This window comes from Trichoderma evansii, assembly GCF_050947405.1.
Source record: "Trichoderma evansii strain SZMC 28006 chromosome Unknown GGI43scaffold_1, whole genome shotgun sequence".
Taxonomy (NCBI): Eukaryota; Fungi; Ascomycota; class Sordariomycetes; order Hypocreales; family Hypocreaceae; genus Trichoderma; species Trichoderma evansii.
The window spans coordinates 3,251,810-3,268,404 of record NW_028145205.1 but is presented as its reverse complement, the minus strand read 5'-3'; the positions used below and the strand labels follow the sequence as shown (position 1 = coordinate 3,268,404).

Here is a 16,595-nt window from a genome sequence, read left to right as displayed (position 1 = left end):
ACTTCAACTGCATTCGCGTATTCAGAAACAACGTGCGGTTGGCTTCAAATGTGCCTCTTGTCCACTTCATGCTGGGCTTACAATTTTCGACCTCTCTCTGTGCTTTGTGTTTATCTTCTTTCAATATATTGCGCTAATGTCAATTGCGGGATTATCCAAAACAAACTGAGCTATACTCAGTCGATGTGAATCCACTCAAGCAAATGATCTAAAAGATCAAAGCCAAAACGCTACTCATCATCCAGCGCTCATCTCTCAATGGCGGCAAAGATGGGTCTACTATCTCATGAAACTTCGCCTACTTACTCGTTGTTCGCCGTATTTGCCGCGTGGAAAGCCTTTTTGCTCTCCATCGCTCTCGGAACCTCCGTCAGCGACGACTATGACACGTCAACGTCTCTCTTCTTCGAGCACATGTACGGCGCTGGCGTCAACGCATCAACCCTGGCAACCAAACTGACGCGATGGGATGCGCTGTACTTTATGCAAGCTGCACATGATGGTTACGTCTACGAGCAACAATGGGCGTTCGGAGCGGCGTTGCCCGTTGCCGTCGATGGCATTATCAAGTCACTCAAGGGGTTGCATCTTGTTGGCGATGGGGCCCTCGAACCCGTAGTGGCCATCATCTTTACGACTCTCTCGCATCTAGCCGCCGTGCTGGCTCTCCACAGGCTCACTCTGGTCCTCTTCAACAACAAAACACTGGCCTACGTGGCGGCCGTCTTGCACATCCTCTCGCCTGCCGGTCTCTTCCTATCTGCCCCTAACGCGGAGAGCCCGTTTGCCTGCTTGTCATTCATCGGCAACTTGCTTTTTGCAATGGGTCTTCGGTCCAGTTCTGCCACTTGGAAACGGATACTGGCTTTTCTTAGCGCCGGAGTCTCCTTTGGACTGTCCACTGCCTTCAGGAGTAATGGCCTAGTCAGTGGTCTCTTGTTCGCGGTACAAGCGATCCAGTGTCTGCTCGATTTTTTCCGCCACCCAAGCTTTTCTAGACTGACTCTCCTCGCTTCCTTGATCATTGGTGGCCTCTTCATCGCGGCGGGTAGTGTGGTACCACAGACGGTGGCGTGGTACAGATACTGCAAGGTTGGCTCCATTGACGCCGAGCCCAGGCCGTGGTGCCATCGCCTAGTACCCAGTATCTTTACCTTTGTACAGGCACATTACTGGTAAGATGATGATGTTCTTGTACACCAGACGCGTCCGAAGTCATGACTTACACTAGTGTCCAGGAATAATGGATTTTTGAAGTATTGGACCCTAAACCAGCTGCCACTCTTCTTACTAGCCAGCCCCATGCTCACAATTCTCCTCAAGTCGGGGCTCGACTTTTGTTTTAACCTAGCCCAGGGCCTTGGAAAGGCTATTCCGGTGCCATCGGAGACATATCGCACGTTTGTGCTCACACTAGCCGTGATCCAAACGTTGATTGCGACCTTGGCCATAACCAACTTCCACGTGCAGATTATTAGTCGGCTGTCCTCTGGCTATCCCATATGGTATTGGTGGGTAGCGAATAGCCTGAGCAGCGGCAAGTCTCGAAAAGTCGCGTCCCGGATTCTTATTTTCATGATTATGTATGCCAGCATCCAGGGCGGCTTGTTTGCATCCTTTCTACCCCCCGCTTAGAGACCTGGATTGGTCTACCTCTTTTATACAGTTCTTTCTATCCACATCTGTGCAACTATCACTGGTAGCCTTCCGGCCAACAGCTTGTATACATTGCAGCGATGCAAACGGCCGTAATTCAGCGTCTGGGCTTTTGTTTCTTTTATTTTCTATGCTCCTGGAAAACAATCTCATCCACAGGCTATTTTGCACATGTACAGAAGTATCTTCTCCTAATCATAAACGCCCAATTAAACCATTGTTTGTCACAATAAGAACCATATATTTCAAAATACTATGCCACCACTATTCACTTACGTGTGCGAACAATTGCTTCGCATATTGACATCGGATGCCTACATTTACTGTTGTGATTCGGAGCCAATTATCAGCAACCTATTCCGCATTCACCTATCCTTGGCCGCCAAAAAGGACAGTCCATCTGTTTATTGCTATTATTCTGTTAATAAATGCATACACCGCCAATTTTATTACTGCTGCTGCATTTGATCCCCAGCAGCCTTTTCAAATATTAACCAGTGCGCATATATATCCAAGGCCACGGTACTCTCGTGCTTCTTTGTTTGCATGATCCAAGCCATCATCTCTGCCTATGTAATACTTCTTTCAGTAACTTTTAAGAATACAAGTCTAAGTAATCCTTGGCCATAGCTGCCTCCAGCCTTTGTAGCAATAGCACGGGTAAGCTTTGTTCATTGTCAATCAAGTTGCAACGTGCACCCGAAATTTTGGCCGTTTTGGGGTTTGAACAAAAGACAATGTCATTTCCACATACAATTGCAGATATTCTAACAATGAAAAGGCGAAAAGATCCCAGGTACTTATACTTGCTTATCAGCCACGTGAACGTCCTACTTTGGCAGCAACAATTATCAGTCTTGCCTATCGCCAGAAGCCTGCAGAAACGCATTTCAACACACAAGCTATGGCGACTGATAGCGACAACGACATTTCATTTGACGAGGCCATGAGAAATCTACTGCAGGAGAAGACCGTCCTGGACGCACCCGATGTCCCCAGTGTAGATCTTGCGGCCGAAAGCGATTTGCGGCTCTGGCTCCAGCATACTGGGTTTTTCAATGTTGAGCACCGCCAAAAAGTTCTGAGTGCACTGCGACAGTTGAAAGCCCTGGATGAACAGCGTCAGAAGATCATCTCAGAGATCCAGAACACCACGCCTTACATTGTGCCTCCGTCTACTCCAGCCTTGTCCCAGAGCGTTTACTCGCCATCGCTATTCTCAGCTCAGAAGCCGAGTCAGTTGGCTCTCGATCGTTTGGGTGACTACAATAATCTCTCGAGATTTCATTTCACAGCCATCCAAAGTGCTGGAGAGCTGTGTGGCTCTGAGCCTTCCTTGGTAAATAAAGGAGTTGACTCGGAATCTGCGTACTCGGCATTTGGAAATGGATCATTGTCTAGTCAACAGCACGATGTGCCTGATGCTGTCGCTTCGCCGGATGATACAGATTCCCAGAACCAAGAAGATCAATCGCCGGCAAACGGTTCCAACGTCGCCGAAGCCATCGACATCAATGCATGGCCCGTGGACGAAGATGCTCAGCCCTCGACACCTAAGCAAGGTATTTCAATACTCATGATAAATCTAAAACCACCCTTATTGACGAAACCAATAGAAGCAAGATACTTTTTGATCAAGTCTTTCAACTCCATGAACGTCGACATGTCCCAGCGAGACGTAAGTACATATCACGCTCCCACCACAAGCTTCTCACGTTCTAACACTTCATCAGGGGCTATGGATTACAAAAGCTAAGAACGGTCCCATGTTAAGCTTCGCCTTTAACCAATGCAAAAACGTCTACCTCATCTTCTCCATTAACAAGTCAAAGGCATTCCAAGGCTACGTAAGTCAGCCATGTTTGCCATAAAACTTATCCATAAAAAAAAAAAAAAAACTAATCGTAACGCAAAACACATCTCGCAGGCTCGCATGACCACAGCCCCCGATCCCGCAATCTCCCCAGCCAAGTGGATGGGCAACATAAGCTGGCAGACTAGCTACCCCTTCCGCATCGAGTGGCTCAATACTCGCCGCTCTGAGTTCTGGACTCTGGGAGACCTCAAAAACGCCTTCAACGACAATGCCCCCGTCTTTGTTGGCAGAGACGGCCAAGAATACCCCGAAGACTGCGGGCGCAAGATCCTTGAGATGTTGGATCGAAACATGGGAAAGCGTGAGAATGATTCCCCCTGGGCAACTATAGCAAACCCCCGTTTGCATGCAAAGTCTGGCAAAACGGAGGCCTTGAGTTGGCGACGGGAGGAATCGTCCGGCTCAGATGAAGCAGTCCCTGCTAATACAGGATCCGAGCCAGCTGACGATATGCCATTGATAGAGTACTGACATTTCATATTACGGGATACTGATACAGATAATAGAGATTTGGTTTGGAATTGGTCAGATTATGATCTTTACGTGAACTCTTAAATAGAAAGCTAAATTATTAGGCTTGCCAAGGCAGTTTGCACTAATAGTACTTCTATAAAACCAAATTTATAACGTACAATACCTAGTGCCACTGTTTAAACCAAATTTGAATACCAGCCATCAAGTTGGGCGAAAGTATCAGTGAAAAGAAAAAAATCCAGGAGTTGAAAACAGTCTCAAGTGTGCAAAATTTGAATACATTACAATCCACCGTGTTAAACCCCATATATGCTCCCATTATTACATCCTAGCAATTTATCGCAAAACTTCCAGCGCACCAGACTCCAGTTAATTCATTGAAATGTTTCTTCTTTCGGGTGAAGGATAACTTGGCAGGTTTCCTTCGCAATAGATAGGACAGAGAAGCACCGTCATTCGGCATAATGTTTCGACTAATAGTCGTCTTCAGAGTCGCTGTTGTCGTGAATTCTGATTGCTCGCCAGCGTCTATCAGTCAAATCCTGGGCAGCAGTGCCTTCGCTCTCAGGATCGACATAACCTTCACCTCCACCAATGCTCAGCGCAACTGGCAGGAACACAAGAGCGTGAAGAGCAGCAAAGACGACAAGCGCCAGCCAAACACGGAAGTAATAGATTTCGAAAATCTTTGACCTTGTGAACGCAAGAACGCCAACGCCCAAGAATTTTGTAACCGTGATACCTGAGAAGACCGATCCACCAACGTTTACCAATGCTGTCCAAGCACGGGCATCTCGTCCATTAACATTAAAGCTATTCTCCATGACCGTCCGTGAGGGAAACATGAAAGCTCGGGCAATATGCGCACAAAATTCCACGGAAATTCCAACGCAAATAATGAGATTTACTAGGGAAACAGCATTCAAGGAGACGTTGAATACCACCATTGCGCCCATGATATCCACAACACTCATTATGACTGTCAAGGTCACAATAGCTGAGGTTCGTACAGAACCCAAGAGGAACGATGCAATGACGAAGATGACGCCAACAGCAGCGCCCAAAAGGCCTCCTGTCAGCGGGATGATGCTGAGGTATTGATCAAAGAAGATATAGAAAACGCTGTAAGGGAAAACATCTGCTCCAGTTGCTTTTGTAATATCTGAGGCAATGCGGCGTGCTGAGGAGTAAGCTTTGATAAAATCTTCCTGGCTGCGAAGGCGAGTATGTGCGGTTCTGAAATGACTAGCTTTAACGTGTGCAGCTTCGCTATCCAAGACTACGGCGTCTCCATAGGAGGCTTGACCACCCAATGGGCACACGTCATCAGTCTTGGCTGCCAGGAACTTTTGAAGGTAATGAATGAATTCGTCATTCTCGGGCATTCCATAGAGTGAAGTATTCCATGCCGGTTGGCGGTCTGCAAAGCAAGTCGAACCATGTTCAATGCAGCATTGATCGTAGATAGGATTCAGCCAGAGGAAGTAATCATCAATCCAGCTTGCTGCTGGGGACATGATGTATGAAATGTCAGACCGCTGCCTTTCGAGCTCCAAGGTGTTTGTTAGCGAAAATGGCTGACAAGTGGTAAATCTTGAGCACATGGCTTGTTGTTGTTGGCGCTGAGATGCGTCAACTCCACGAGTAACAAAATAAACAGGAGGTCCAGTTTCGAGGTAGTCGTAGAGGTCGTTAAAGTAGGGGATCAAATAAGATCCATCTGGAATAGCTACACGCTGATCCAGTCCAAGCTGGATGCCTGGCAGCAAGGCGATGGCAGCCGATAGAAGACCGAGGAAGACAGCAACGACGACGACCTTGGTCTGTTTGCGTAAGAGGCTAGGAGCATAAGTGTTTCGAATGAATATTTGCAGATAGCTTTCTTCATCGGCATCAGATGCTCTACCGGTTGATGGATAGCCGTTGGTGCCATTGAGATTGATCCTGGCTTTCTTGACTTGCCACCATGGCCAAAGCTCGCATCGATGATCTTCAACTCTCATCTGGTTCAAGGCCAGGAATGATACGAACATGGTCATTTGAAGAACAGCATTGATGAGAACCGCGCCGGCGGCATAAGCAGCAAAGTTTCGGACAGCAGGCATGCCAACTGCAGAGCCAAGAGCAAACGCAAACGTTTCGGTCAAGGCGGAGAAAAGAATAGAAGGTCCCATACGGCCCAAAGCTCGAGACACTCTCTCTTCCACCATCTGGTCTGGGAAATTGATGTTGACTCTTTCAAGCTCGTGAACAATGAGAAAGATATTGTCAACGCCGACAGCCAAGACGATAAATGGGATTACTTCGACAATGATGAGCGTGGCCTTCAAGCCAACCCACGAAAAGAAGCCAATTGAAGCAGAAATAGACATGAGAACGATTACAATGCCAGCAAGACCCAAAGTAACCTTTGATTCGACCAGCAAAAGTGCCGGGTTTCCAAACAAGTGCTTCAAAGGAGTGCCAAGTGCCAAGCATGCATAAATGAACATGACAATATAGCTCACAACGACAATTTTGGCATCCGTATTTGTAGACTTGTTGAGCTCTTGTTCCAAGCTAATTTCTGTTGTAAATGATAATCGAAGGCCATGGCTTTTAGCCTCCTCCTGGGCTTGGAGGAGTCGATCGCGGAGTGCATTCTCCCAGTCAATAGCGCGAAGAAGCGTGTCGGAATTCTCAGCAGCATTGTTAACAACCCATGTGACTGTCATTGCCTGAGAATCAACAACATCGTCATCGTAGCCGCCCAGGATCATAGTTGGTTCAATAGGCTGTCCAAATGCTGGTCGGCAATCTACAGGGGATTTTGCGCAGCTGCGAAGGTCGTCCTTCCAATATTTGGAGTCAATACCGCCTTTTGAGTACCAGTATTGCGTAACAGACTGTATAACACAAGCATCGCCGGTAGGCTTAAAACAAACATCGTCGAGTGTGCTGCCATACACAGAGCCTTCAAGTGCTTCAACGCTCTTTTCGACATCCGCCCACCACTTCAACGTCTCATAACTAAGAACGGGGCTAGGACCAGACGACTTGGTGTCGTTGACCAAGAATATCTTTTCAGCTCGGAAAAAGGGGCCAAAATTGGAGTCGAAGTATTCCTTTTCTTGAGCAGCTTCCGAGGTCGGACTGACCCAAAGTCGAGCAGGGTCTTGCTCTATATCAAACCGGAACCAGCCGGCACTTAAAATAGCAACGACCAACAAGCTGACACCTATGGTGAGACCGGGAAACCTTGCAGACATGTTACCTAGCTGGCGAAAGGCCCTATCGCATTTATCGTTGAGCCAATAACGTTTTGTTGGCTGGTCGCGCATAGCATCAGTAAGAATAGGCCCACCCTCGTCTTCATCATCGCTGTGTGACGACTCGTGGAGTAACCGGGTTCTTTCGACACGACGCTTCTGATATTTAGCCCAGAAGATATGACCAAAAACGGCGACGAAAAGCGCCAGAAGCAAGACGCCGTATGAGAGTATGGATGCGAAAGAGAGACAGGGCAACTTTCCCACTCGGCAAGCACCAGCTTCCTTTACATCAGGCAATGTAGGGCATACTTCTGGGCAGTCGACACAAACACACCTAAAGGCCGGGTCCTCGTCGTTGCATCGCTTGGGCTTCATCTGTAATGGCGCCATCCCAGGCTGGTTGTATTTCTCCGGGTAGTTGATCTGAATGGGTGAGCCAACTAAGGGCTTCTTGTCGCCAAGAAATTTGAGCATATCGTGATAGTTCTTAGCTCCGCCACCAATCAAGTCCATTGCCCTGCTGTTTGCACCTCCGAATTTGACCTCTTTACAGCTATCGTAGAGCCCTGAGCCATATTCCTCTGAAATCAGTTGGTCAAGCTCAGTGACGAGCAGCTTGTTGCCCTTTTTCGCGGCATCTGTAACATTTATAAAGGTCGACTGATCGGGAGAGCACGTGAATTTACAAAACATATTGAAGAAGTTCTCTTTGCAAGCAGGGCAGGAGCCAATGAGAGTCCTCGGTGTGCCCATTTCGGATTTCAAAGCTTTAACCTTCAGACAGGCATCAGTATCAACAGCTTCCCACACGACAATACAAAGCTTACCTGATCCAGGTTGCAGCAAACAGGTCCCTCGCTCCACTGGGGGCCGCAAAGCTCAACAAGCTCCTTTCTAAGGTCATCGCTCGGGTCTTCCGCAAGGCCATTGTCGACACACGGGAGCTCTTTGCCGAAAAAGCTCTGTTTTCCGCACTGCCCTCGAAACGCGCATCGGCCCAGCTCGTGCTTTGGTGTATATGATTCCGCAGAGATGCTCGCCCCGAAGAGCAGGGCGGCAAAGCCAGACTGCAGCACAGCCGAACGCATGGCGCCGACCTAGCCGATCGGCTATCAAATGCTTTCTAAGACGAGCTTCCCAGCGCCTCGGTGGTGTGAAGCTGGGCGACGGTGATCAGTCGTCTGGGAGGAGAAGTGGCTGGCTGGTTGCAATGCTTCAGATGTGTATGATTGCGTCACGATCTGGAGAGTGACGGGCGTAGCGGTAAATGGGTAGATATAGTGCTTGGCACAGGTGCCAGTAGTGGTGCCTGAGTAGGTACGTATTTGCCTGTTTTGGGCAAGGTACCGGGCACCTTGGTAGCATGCCTAGCGCCGGGGTAATATCCATTAGGTCATGGGCAGAAGAGCACAGGGAGCTCTCGTGGAGCTTGCTGTTTCGTGCCCGTCTTATAGGAGATAAGGTAGAAGCATATACTTATGCCAAGCACCAATAATATGCCCGAATATTGCTATTGTGAACAGATAAGTCTATTATGCTTAAATTGCATTTCATGAAGCTTGGTATACCCGGTCTCCCGCAGTCGTCACTGACCCTCAGCAGGGCAATTTATGCTATGCACCTGGCTTATACCTGTATTATACGAGATCTATAGTTCTAAGATTCCCATGCAGCCAATCTAAAACAGCCTGCTGGCCGAATTCATTAAGTTCCAGGTCTTCCCTTTCTTGTCCTACTTCGACAACCTGAATTCTGCGATTCGGCTCCTCTGCTAGATAATGCGCGTCTTCGTCATATTTCGCTCGCAACTTAAGCTCAACCATGGTCAAACTGCGTCTCATTAAACTGGCAATTTCATCTGTTTGATTCTTGAATGTGTTTCTTTGGTCTCCGTGCTTTATGCCTTTGAGTGCTTTTTTTGTCCTTGGTTGGCGTGATGGTGGTCCCGACGGCGCGTCATGCAAGAGGACTGTTTCAGGTATCTTTAGAGTTGACTCTCTAGGAGGGAACACAAGATAAGAGTTACGGGGCAAGACAGCTTCCTTCGCCGCGTCACTCGTCTGCCCTTTCAATGTGCTAACGATATTGGCGAACTCTATAGATTTGTAAAATGATTCAGGTATTGATAGCCCTGGGTTGTGGAAGAAGAGGCTTGGACTTGCGAAGGGGTCAAAGAGATTGGATGGCGTTTGAAACAGGGATACCAATCTCTGTTGCAAGGTATCAAGTCTAAGATTGCCATTTGTGCGCCGTGAAAGCCTTGCAGCGTCCATCATTGATCTAATCATGTTTATTCTGTGGCCTGGCAAGAACATCGTCCAGTTGTAGATCCCGTTGTAAGCTGCGACGCCACGCACAGAAAACTTGAAATTTTTATGTGACTCGGTCAATGAGAGAGACATGGCCAGGCCGGCGCCGAGATGCGATCCGTAGACATAAATACCCCCTCGGCCATTATTTGGAGGCATCAGAGCTCCCTTTATCCATTGGTAAGCAAAAGCTACATCGTGCACCGGCACAGGCCAATCTAAAGAGTCGGCAAACACTTGTTCTTGGCTTGCGGCATCTTGGCCTGCGATATCGCGACGTTCAGTCTCCCATCGGTAATTAATGCTTGCGACAGGCCAGTCATACAAGAATTCCGGCAGCTGCTTTACACCATTGACGCTAGCTGGTGATGGAGGCAAATGAACAACCAGGAATTTAGTAGGCGAGAACTCGTCGACGTTATATAAACTACTGTAGATGTTAGCGCTGAGTCGCTTCCGTTGTAGGATTTTGCGAATCACGGACTCAATATCTACAAAGCCTCCAGAGCCACACCTTACAGAAACGCGTTTTTGAATATGCGGTGATCTTAGCACGCTGTAGTATCGGCGGCGAATGGTGGCCAGCGATGAGAACATTGCAGAAGTCTAAGAATTTGCCCATACGTCGATGATGCACCAGCAGCTGTGGATGTCCATCAGGCTTCGCGTCTGCCCTGCTTTAGCTGGTTGCTACCCTGCACCGTGCCGAGGAAACGACGATGTTTGGCGCCGCTTACTACACCATTTCAATTTCACAATGATGAATTTCTAACTTTTCGAATTTTCTCTTGGGGCTATTATTGTATCCAACGTGCATGCCAATGATGAAAGAAGTACAAGCTTTGCGGTGGTAGTATTAGGAAAATATCGGGCTGGATGCAAGCCACTAACGGCGTCAAGGGCGCATCAAATAAACTGTGCGGGTAGCTTCACTTCACTTGGTACCCTGTAAGAAGATAAAAATTGGCTTGTAATCTCATTATCATATCATGCAGAAGGCCCTAAGATAGTCAACTATAGCTGCACTACCACTATATTAACCCTTCATCAAATCATTATACCGATATTCCTCATCACCAATACCCTCAATTTCCACTCAAACAGTCAAGAGGCTGCCTGCCCTGGCTATACTCTTCATCCAAAGTCTATCACAATTTTTTTATAAGCCATTTACATTTTCGTCTTTGTCTCAACACATGCAATTGCTGTATAAATATTAGTACCGTTAATATGGCACTCCTGCGCCAATTTATTGCCTTCGGGACAGACAATGGTGTGTTACATCCCCAAATCTTATTGAGCCAATTGACCACCTAGCGTGGAAAATCGGCACAATGAGTAGGGAAAAATCATGAAACAGGTCTCCAAACAATGCTGACGCCTGCCAAGCTGGCATTGAGCGATCATTACGCTTCGTCCAGGCCCTAGTCTCTCTCTTCGCCACATATCGGTTCTCTCAAGTAGCCGCATTGCTGTCTCTAACGTCAACCAAGTTCCCACCGTCAACGTCATTTTTGGACTTGCGTGCGAAGATCAACGTAACTAGGCGCCTCCTGCGTTTTTTTCGCTTCCTGGAACAATTCCAGTTGGGATGGGATTTGTATTCTTCTATGGTATTGGATTTCGAGACATTGCTCAATGTGATTGGCAAAACATGCCTGGGCCTCTATGGCATGCTCGAATCAATGACTCTGCTCGACTTACTGGAAGTCGACGGGCTGGAGATATTCGGCGCAGAGCAGACTGCCGATTTAAATTATCAAGCTCAAATCTTTTGGCTCGTCGCTTTATGCATCTCGCTGTTCCGCTCTAGTATTACATTGTTGCGCTGTCTTGGCAAACAAGCGACCCCTCATGCGTCATCCAACCACGGCTCCGAAGAGAAGAACTCGAGTGAGAAGGGCGATCAGAAGGGAGATGGGCCATTGACGGGGAATGGATCTGCGTCGAAGGTACCAGGAGCGAATCAGCAGAATGGATCTGGGGATCAAGTGGCATCGAAGAGCGGAGCGACAGGATCCAAGGAGGCTATCCCTTCGTTGATGCTGAAGCTCGTATCCGACACCATGGACGTTCTCCTTCCAGCCACTGCTATTGGCTTGGTTAAAATTCATCCTGCAGCGATTGCACTGGCCATGATTATTAGCACAGCAATCACCGCCAACGATGTATGGGCAAGGTGCGGCAAAGAGATGCGGGGTCGCTAAAGAAAAACAAACTTCATGTGTAAAAATAGCAAGCTTGATAGATACAGTTATACCGTCGCTAAAGGTATATTGTTCGTTGCAGTGTCATGTTTCTCAGTAGGGTATTTCTCTTCCCACTCCACTCTTTCGCGGACCATATCTCGCTTACACCAGATGACTGTTATCCAGCCCCAGACCGCACACCATATGAATGGCACGGCCCAGCATACTCCATACGCAACAGTTGCTGGAACTTCATGTACGAGTGCAATAACGGTGAGGGCACCGGCCAACAGAAGCGCAGGCACGGACCAGAACACGGATTGCTTGAACAACATTTGCTGGAAGCGGGGGCTAGCATTGTAACGGGCCGCAAAAGCTTCTCTGTATGGCCTGCCGGCACCGGCATTGACGGCAACGACATCTTCAATGAAATAATACACTCCCGGCAGAACCTATTTGAGAGTTAGCATAAGACGCCGACCACTAAATAGACATCGGAAAGGGTCGTCGCAATCGTACCTTTTCGCCTTTGCCAGTGGAGCTGAGGCGGAACGGGGCACGCCAGTTCATATAGTTGAACAGCGTGATCAGACCGAGGACGCCGCCAAGGCTGTACAAGATGGCGGGTGCTGGCATGCAGAGAACTCTCAGCCAAACCTCATGCGGTGCACTGCCCACAATGAAGAGCGCTGTAACGGCAGTGATGGTGAGCACCGATGCCCAGTTCAGTATATCGAAGCACCAGCGGCTATTCGTGCCCAATGGACGATAGAATCTCTCCTTCTTCATAAGGCGCCAGGTTCTGATACCAAATTCGACGTATGTTGGGCCGCCCCAAATAGTGGTAACCACAGCGAAGATAATCCAGCCCTGAACATTGCCTGCATATCTCATTGTGTAGTACAGCACGATCGGTATTATCGAGCCGTCGATAAACACCATGATCGCAAAAAGAAAGAGTCTCCAGCGCTTCCAGCCATGATGCCAAGTAAAAGGTAGCTGCGGCAAGAGCTGAGGATTATTCTGATAGTAGTCTTGTAGCGTTCGATCTCGTCGTTTCCATTCATCGTGTGTCGCAGCTCGCGAGTCGTAGTAAACTTCTGCTTCTTGTCGCAAGGCGTATGAAAGACTTCGCCGGGGCGCATCTGCTGTTTGAGGGGAATTGGGACCAAATGCACGCTGGCTTGCTCTGCTTCCGAAGCTATCCACGTGCGCAAAGGTTACAATGTTCGGGAGCGAGGCGGTTCCCTGTAGAGTACCCAAAGGGCTGTTTGCAGGGGCCCTGGCGGTTCTCCCAGAAGCTTCATTTGGCGTATCCGACAAGGACCGACTCACGGTATTATCTTGACCTATGCCCGACATCATTCAACGCTATCGCGATGCGTGAGGGGAATAGAGGTCAAGTGTAAAGAGCAAAGGAAGAAGAAGAAGAAAATTAATTGTCGATAAACATTGTTGACTTGGGTGCCGCGGGAGCCATTTTCTTAATATGTATCACGGAAGTAGGGTGGTCAAGCAAGGTCGGGCAACCTGCTTTACGGGCGATGACGTTGTCACCTGAGATGTCAACAGCACTTTGCTGAGATCATCCGGCTGAGCCGATGGCATAACAAATGGTCCGTACGGGACGATTAAAAATTCTTAAGCCTCTACTAGAAGCAGCTTTTACAGGTGCTAATCTCTTTTCTGCCAATAAAATCTAATAAAAAGGGAATTTATAATATTTAATGCTAAAAATAGACCGCTACATCATCATTAAGAAAAATCTGCAATCAAACAGCCTTATGGAAGTTTTAGGGATCCATGGAATACCTAAGCACCTCGGTGCCCCATGGACGGCGATTCTTAAAAACGGAGCACCGAGGGCGCCTAACTGTAATGGGAACAGAGCACGAAATTTGACAAAACAAGCCTAAACTGTTTAAACTGCGGGTTTTGCAAGCGCCTACCCGCGTTTGGGGTAGGACCCGCAACCCCATGTGCGCATCTCCATTATCACCACCTCGCTATTGCATTACTTTATGTAGAGCAAAAAGCGTCAGCTTTGAACGGGGAAGAACATTGTTCCTCTGAATCCTTCGTAAGCTCGAAATCGGGGGTTCGGAATAGTCAGATTGATCCCAGTCAACTCAATTGGGCCCTCGTCATGCACGTAGGGAATTTTCTAGAAATATAAAGACCAGATTGCTCGTTAGCCGCTCCGTGCACATCTCCTGTGTACTCTGGGGACTCGAGTCAAGCAAGTGCTTCCTTGAACTCTTGCCGTTGTCGATAAACCATCGGCGCCTAGCACTTGACTAATAGCCGCGGTTATTTAAGCTGGCACTTCACATCGGCACTCAACCCAACCCCGCAAACTACAAAGCAATCATTATCACTGTTGAGAATACGAAAAGGAATAAATAAGCATGTCAGCCACTGTCAGAGTCGTGCCAAATGTATGTTTGCTTCACCAATTGATGCTTCGCTTGGCATATATACTAAACGCAATTCCAGGCCGCCAAGAGGGCTTCGAGTCTCCTCCGGACAATTCAGTATACTCATCCTCCATCATGTCCATGCCACTCCAACCCCGGCTATCACCAGCGTACCCCGCCTAAGCTCTCACAGAGCCTGGGAGGTCGACGTTACGCCACGCCTTCGAACGCAAACTTGAAGGAGTATGCCTTTGAAATGGCAGCGTCATCTATTCGCTTTGGTGCCGGCGTGACCCAGGAGGTCGGGATGGACCTGAAGAACCTTGGGTCGCAAAGAGTATGCGTCGTTACTGACAAGACCGTGGATCAATTGGATGCCATGAAACAAGTGCGAGAGGCACTCACTCGCGAAGGCGTCAACTTCAAAGTCTTCTCCGACGTGAGGATAGAACCAAAAGACAGCTCGTAATTGCCCACCTGTTCAGCTTGTACCGGCACTTTACTGACATGTCTGGGGGGAAATAGTATCAAGGAGGCAATTGCATGGGCAAGGCCTTATAACCCAGACGCATTCCTTGCAGTGGGTGGAGGATCTGTCATGGACACGGCCAAGCTGATGAACTTGTACACATCATATCCGGATGCTGATTTCCTCGACTTTGTCAATGCGCCATTGGGCAAGGGGCTTCCGATTGACAAGCCCCTCAAGCCGCTCATTGCAGTCCCAACTACAGCGGGTACTGGTAGTGAGACTACAGGAACAGCCATCTTCGATCTCGTCTCTAAAAAGGCAAAGACTGGTGTCGCTCACCGAAATCTCAAGCCAACACTTGGAATCTGTGACCCACTCAACACACGTACCATGCCGTCTGCTGTCAAGGCTGCCTCTGGTCTGGACGTCTTGTGCCACTCTCTTGAGTCCTGGACAGCCATCCCCTACACCGAGCGAACACCGCGACCAACGAACCCAATTTTGCGGCCAGCGTACCAGGGAGCCAATCCGATATCGGATGTCTTCTCTTTCCACGCACTCAAGGCCACTGTGAAGTATCTCCCTCGTGCTGTGAAAAATCCCGATGATTTTGAAGCTCAGAGCGAGATGCTCTTGGCCGCGACGCTGGCGGGAGTTGGCTTTGGAAATGCGGGAGTCCATTTGTGCCATGGTATGTAACCCGAGTCCTATTGAAATGCATGTGGCTTGTTAAGTTGACTATTATGTAGGCATGTCGTATCCCATCTCTGGTCAGAACCCAGGTTACAGGCACGCTGGCTATGAGATTCCAAACCCTCTCATTCCCCACGGTGTTTCGGTAGCAGTCTCTGCCCCTGCTGTCTTTAGATTCACTGCGCCTTCCAACCCGGAAAGGCATCTCCTTGCAGCCGAGGCATTCGGCGTTGATATCTCTAACGTAAAGTTAGAGAGCGCTGGAGAGGTTTTGGCCGAGGCACTGACCAAGTTCCTCGAGGACTTGGGTGATCAGCCAAAGGGCCTCAAGGCGCTGGGCTTCGGCAGCGAACACATTGACGGACTCGTTGAAGGCACTATTCCTCAGGCTCGAGTGTTGAAGCTTGCCCCTGGCCTTGCCTCTGAACTTGAAGCTGAAAAAGACCAGCTACGTGCGCTTTTTGAAAATGCCATGACTCATTAATCTAGCATGGAATTGGACGGTCTATCGGAATTTGTCTGGATTACTTGGGATCATCTTTCTCAGCATAGCAATCTGTTTCACGATGCTAAGCTTTCGAAGTTCTGGGGTTCCGCGTTTGTCGGTTCGCCGTGTACCATTTGAATAAACAACCGTGTTGTCAGGTAGCACATCACCACTAGCAATGACAGACAAGTGTGATACCGTGCAGTTCTAATTTTCCCGCATGTTAGCTTCTCTATGTGAAAGACAAGTAGTTCAAGCCCTTACTTTGCCAATCTTCGCGCCGCTTCCTATTTTACTTCCTACTTGGATGATGCTGCCCTCGCCGATTTCCGTACCCCCAGCTTCGATAACTGAACCCGCTTCAATAAGCACGTAGTCCCCAAGGCTAACACCGCCCATGCCCTTTTCTTGGTTGTCCGAAGAAGCTCCGAGGTGCACTCGCTCTTGAATGATACATCGTCGTCCAACAAGAACGCTGCCCACGCTTGACTCGATGCGCGATCGGGGATGCACTACCGTCTCTGCCTGCATCGTGATCGAGTGCGTGCCCTGGAGAACGGCGTTATCGGAAATGGTAAGCGACGTAGAGAAATTGACAGGCGGCTTCGGGCCGCTGCGGTCAACGGCCGGGAGCACGGAGTGCCTCTTGGACGACATGATGGTAGAGAGCTTGGAGAGGTACAAAATGTCAACAGGTGACAATTGGTGGAGAGCTTTGGGTGCTCGGAAATCTAGAGGCTGATCTAGTGCGTATTTGTATTAGCTTACAGG

General features: G+C 48.7%; 7 protein-coding genes across 7 annotated transcripts; 3 read left to right on the top strand and 4 right to left on the bottom strand.

The window, feature by feature from the left end:
* Positions 1-270: 270 nt before the first annotated feature.
* GGI43DRAFT_420119 (GPI-anchor transamidase GPI18) lies at positions 271-4,003 on the top strand (the record flags this gene model as incomplete). Its single annotated transcript, XM_083207769.1, has 8 exons — positions 271-1,175; positions 1,239-1,583; positions 1,836-1,837; positions 2,312-2,316; positions 2,474-3,218; positions 3,273-3,334; positions 3,390-3,503; positions 3,584-4,003. 8 exons carry the CDS (start codon positions 271-273, stop codon positions 4,001-4,003), a joined length of 2,598 nt encoding a protein of 865 aa, XP_083066677.1.
* A 37-nt stretch (positions 4,004-4,040) lies between these two features.
* On the bottom strand, positions 4,041-8,495 carry GGI43DRAFT_391975 (sphingolipid transporter). The gene is made up of 2 exons (XM_083204508.1): positions 8,085-8,495; positions 4,041-8,031 (listed from the first exon to the last, which is right to left on the bottom strand). The coding sequence occupies exons 1-2, from the start codon at positions 8,343-8,345 to the stop codon at positions 4,480-4,482; spliced, it is 3,813 nt and encodes a 1,270-aa protein (XP_083066676.1). The 5' UTR covers positions 8,346-8,495; the 3' UTR covers positions 4,041-4,479.
* GGI43DRAFT_391974 (uncharacterized protein) lies at positions 8,496-10,482 on the bottom strand. The gene is made up of 2 exons (XM_083204507.1): positions 10,051-10,482; positions 8,496-9,993 (listed from the first exon to the last, which is right to left on the bottom strand). Exons 1-2 carry the CDS (start codon positions 10,161-10,163, stop codon positions 8,895-8,897), a joined length of 1,212 nt encoding a protein of 403 aa, XP_083066675.1. The 5' UTR covers positions 10,164-10,482; the 3' UTR covers positions 8,496-8,894.
* A 314-nt stretch (positions 10,483-10,796) lies between these two features.
* Positions 10,797-11,773, top strand: GGI43DRAFT_420116 (peroxisomal biogenesis factor 11; the record flags this gene model as incomplete). The annotated part of the gene is made up of 2 exons (XM_083207768.1): positions 10,797-10,843; positions 10,927-11,773. The coding sequence occupies 2 exons, from the start codon at positions 10,797-10,799 to the stop codon at positions 11,771-11,773; spliced, it is 894 nt and encodes a 297-aa protein (XP_083066674.1).
* GGI43DRAFT_36887 (uncharacterized protein) lies at positions 11,555-13,434 on the bottom strand. Its single transcript, XM_083202514.1, has 3 exons — positions 12,275-13,434; positions 11,786-12,207; positions 11,555-11,695 (listed from the first exon to the last, which is right to left on the bottom strand). Exons 1-2 carry the CDS (start codon positions 13,118-13,120, stop codon positions 11,821-11,823), a joined length of 1,233 nt encoding a protein of 410 aa, XP_083066673.1. The 5' UTR covers positions 13,121-13,434; the 3' UTR covers positions 11,555-11,695; positions 11,786-11,820.
* Positions 13,435-14,163: 729 nt separating this feature from the next.
* On the top strand, positions 14,164-15,821 carry GGI43DRAFT_379019 (hydroxyacid-oxoacid transhydrogenase; the record flags this gene model as incomplete). The annotated part of the gene is made up of 4 exons (XM_083202774.1): positions 14,164-14,193; positions 14,252-14,637; positions 14,698-15,335; positions 15,394-15,821. 4 exons carry the CDS (start codon positions 14,164-14,166, stop codon positions 15,819-15,821), a joined length of 1,482 nt encoding a protein of 493 aa, XP_083066672.1.
* On the bottom strand, positions 15,593-16,574 carry GGI43DRAFT_36890 (trimeric LpxA-like protein). Its single transcript, XM_083202515.1, has 2 exons — positions 16,089-16,574; positions 15,593-16,031 (listed from the first exon to the last, which is right to left on the bottom strand). The coding sequence occupies exons 1-2, from the start codon at positions 16,479-16,481 to the stop codon at positions 15,843-15,845; spliced, it is 582 nt and encodes a 193-aa protein (XP_083066671.1). The 5' UTR covers positions 16,482-16,574; the 3' UTR covers positions 15,593-15,842.
* Positions 16,575-16,595: the final 21 nt, after the last annotated feature.